Source organism: Dipodomys ordii, unplaced genomic scaffold, assembly GCF_000151885.1.
Source record: "Dipodomys ordii isolate 6190 unplaced genomic scaffold, Dord_2.0 Scaffold2, whole genome shotgun sequence".
NCBI lineage: Eukaryota > Metazoa > Chordata > Mammalia > Rodentia > Heteromyidae > Dipodomys > Dipodomys ordii.
The window spans coordinates 6858279-6861119 of record NW_012267218.1 but is presented as its reverse complement, the minus strand read 5'-3'; the positions used below and the strand labels follow the sequence as shown (position 1 = coordinate 6861119).

Genomic DNA, 2841 nt, shown 5'->3' with positions numbered 1-2841 from the left:
CACACACACACACACACACACACACACACACACACACACACACACACACACACAAACTTAGTGCCCTGCCACTGAACTCTACCCCCAGCCCTTACCACTGCTTTACAGGGAAACATGCCTTTGAGACCAGGTCAAACTGTATTGCTTTTCACATCTAGCAAATATTTACTTAGTTCCTCCTTTGGTGCTGGGAATTGAACCCTGTACCACTGTACAATTGAACACTGTACCATTGAACTACACCCTCAACCCAAACACCTCCTTTGACTAAATCAAATGCCAGCCACCTGAATACTACCTCACTGGATTCTCGGAAGAGACTCATTTATTACACCTTATAGTTGGGCTAAAGGGTGTAATATCAAAGCAGAATTGCATAAACCCCACGAAGAAGCAGCTTTCTGTCATTCCTCTTACTCATCATTCAACTTCACCCCAAAGGTGGGATCACAGAACATTTGAGGTACAGGCGTCAGCATCTGCTCCGCTCTTTCTGTAGAGCAACTCATGGGGCTCTCCTACTCTATACTGAACTAGAACTCAAGTGTCACATTCAAAGTGCAAAACTACACATTTATCAACTTTAAGGGTAAAGCATTTCCTAAAACACCTGCCTGCCCAAATCGGTTTAGAATCTCACCTGGTGGAAATGTGACCCTATGTAACATGTTTTCTTTTCAATAGGTCGGCTAGAAGATCAATATTTAATCAGATTCATAAAAGAAAAGCTAAAATCTATGCCTTGTAGGAATCAAGGTTACATTTTGGATGCATTTCCAAAGACTTATGACCAAGCAAAAGACCTTTTCAATCGTAAGTCTGCATGTTCTCCGTGTTTGCATGTTTATACTCAGATAAGTTATTCCCAGTAATAACTTTGATTGAATAGTCATTCAATCAAAGAAACAAAGACTAGAGAGACTTGGCTTACCTTTTATTAGGTCCATAAATCTCCCCCCCCCTTTTTTTTTCCGGTTTAGACCTTTATCTCTTGCTTAGGTTTTTCACTGAAGGTTGGAACTCTGCTGCTTGAGCCTCAGCTACATTTCCAGATTAACTGGAGATAAAGGTTTCAGGGAGCTGGGCTCCAGTAGCTCACGCCTGTCATCCCAGCTACTCAGGAGGCTGAGATCTGAGGATCATGGTTCAAAGGCAGACTGAGCAGGAAAGTCTGTGAGTCTTATCTCCAATAAATCACCAGAAAATCAGAACTGGCGCTGTGGCTCAAGTAGTAGAGCTGAAGAGCTCAGGGACAGTGCCCAGGCCAGAGTTTAAGCCCCATGACTGACAAAAGAAAAAGAAAAAAAAAAGTTTCAGGGGCTGGGCACTGGTGGCTTGTGCCTCCACAAGAGGCTATGGATCATAGTTCAAAGCCAGCCAGGGCAGGAAAGTCCCTGAGACTCTAGAGCACTAGCCTTGAGTGAAATTGCTTAGAGATAGCACCTAGGCCCTGAGTTCAAGCCCCATGAATGACAAAAAAAGTTTCAGGGATTTTTCTGTCAAAACTGGCATAGAACCTTGATCCTCAGATGTCTGCCTCCTGAGTGGCTAGGATCACAGGTGTGAGTTTACTGGCACCTGGCTTAGCCTGTACTTTGTTTTTTTTTTGTTTTTGTTTTTGTTTTTTTTTGCGGTCATGGAGCCTGAACTCTGGGCCTGGGCACTGTCCCTTAGCTCTTCAGCTCAAGGCTAGTACTCTTTTTTGCTTATATGGCACTGAGGAATTGAACACAGGGCCTCATGTATGCAAGGCAAGCACTCTACCATTGAGCCACCTTCCCAGCCCATGTACATTTTTATTTTCTTTTATTGTTTTTGTTGTTGTTTTTGTCGGTCGTGGGGCTTGGACTCTGGGCCTGGGCACTGTCCCTCAGCTCTTCAGCTCAAGGCTAGTGCTCTACCACTGGAGCCACAGCACCACTTCCAGCTTTTTCTACTTATGTGGTACTGAGGAATTGAACCCAGGGCCTCATGCATGCAAGGCAAGCACTCTACCACTGAGCCACCTTCCCAGCCCTATCATGTTTTTCTCAATGGATTTCAAGAGCTTATCTTGCTGGACTAAAACCTTACACCCTTTGATTAGTTAAGTTTCCTTTTTCTCTACCCCAAGTCACAGGTAGCTACTTACCATTGACATAATTTCTTTCTTTTCCAAGGCTGAATAGTATTCCAGTGCGTATATGTGCCAAATGTCAATGGCTGTTTAGGTTGTAAGACAATATGTGATCTTTGAAGTTAGGCATGGGTGCCACACACTTGTAATTCCAGTTCTGGGGAAACTGAGACAAGAAGATCTTAAGTTCGAGTCCAGTCTGGGCTATATAGTAAGACTCTGCCTTAAAACAAACCAACAGATACAGTATTTGAACTTTTGGGTATTTATGTTAATAAACACAACTACTTATATATTTTTTTATTAGAAGAAGATGAGGAAGAAGAAGAAGAAATCAGAGGCAAAATGTTTCCCATTGACAAAATAATTGTACCTGGTAAGTTTAAAATATTTTTCACAGATCACATTTACAGGAATGCTAGGCAATGTCTCTTTTGTATGAAAACAAGCTTTCCCATTTGAATTTCCCCCCTATTTTTAGGGGGGAAAAGTTTTTTTTGTTTTTAAAAAAAGAGCTGGGTGCTGGTGGCTCACTCCTGTAATCCTAGCTACTAAGGAAGCTGAGCTCTGAGGATTGTAGTTAAAAGCCAGCCCAGGCAGGAAAGTCTGTGAGTCTTTTTTTTTTTAATTTATTTATTTTTTGGGTCCGGTCGTGGGGCCTGAACTCTGGGCCTGGGCACTGTCCCTCAGCTCTTCAGCTCAAGGCTAGCACTCTACCACTTGAG

At 42.8% G+C, this 2841-nt stretch overlaps 1 protein-coding gene across 1 annotated transcript in view; it reads left to right on the top strand.

Moving 5' to 3' along the window:
- The window catches only part of Ak7 (adenylate kinase 7), a 71249-nt gene that overhangs the window by 56110 nt on the left and 12298 nt on the right, over positions 1-2841 (top strand). Inside the window, exons 14-15 of the mRNA XM_013013169.1 lie at positions 685-813; positions 2424-2492. Of these exons, the coding sequence (XP_012868623.1) occupies positions 685-813; positions 2424-2492 (198 nt within the window). The remainder of the gene's footprint in view (positions 1-684; positions 814-2423; positions 2493-2841) is intronic.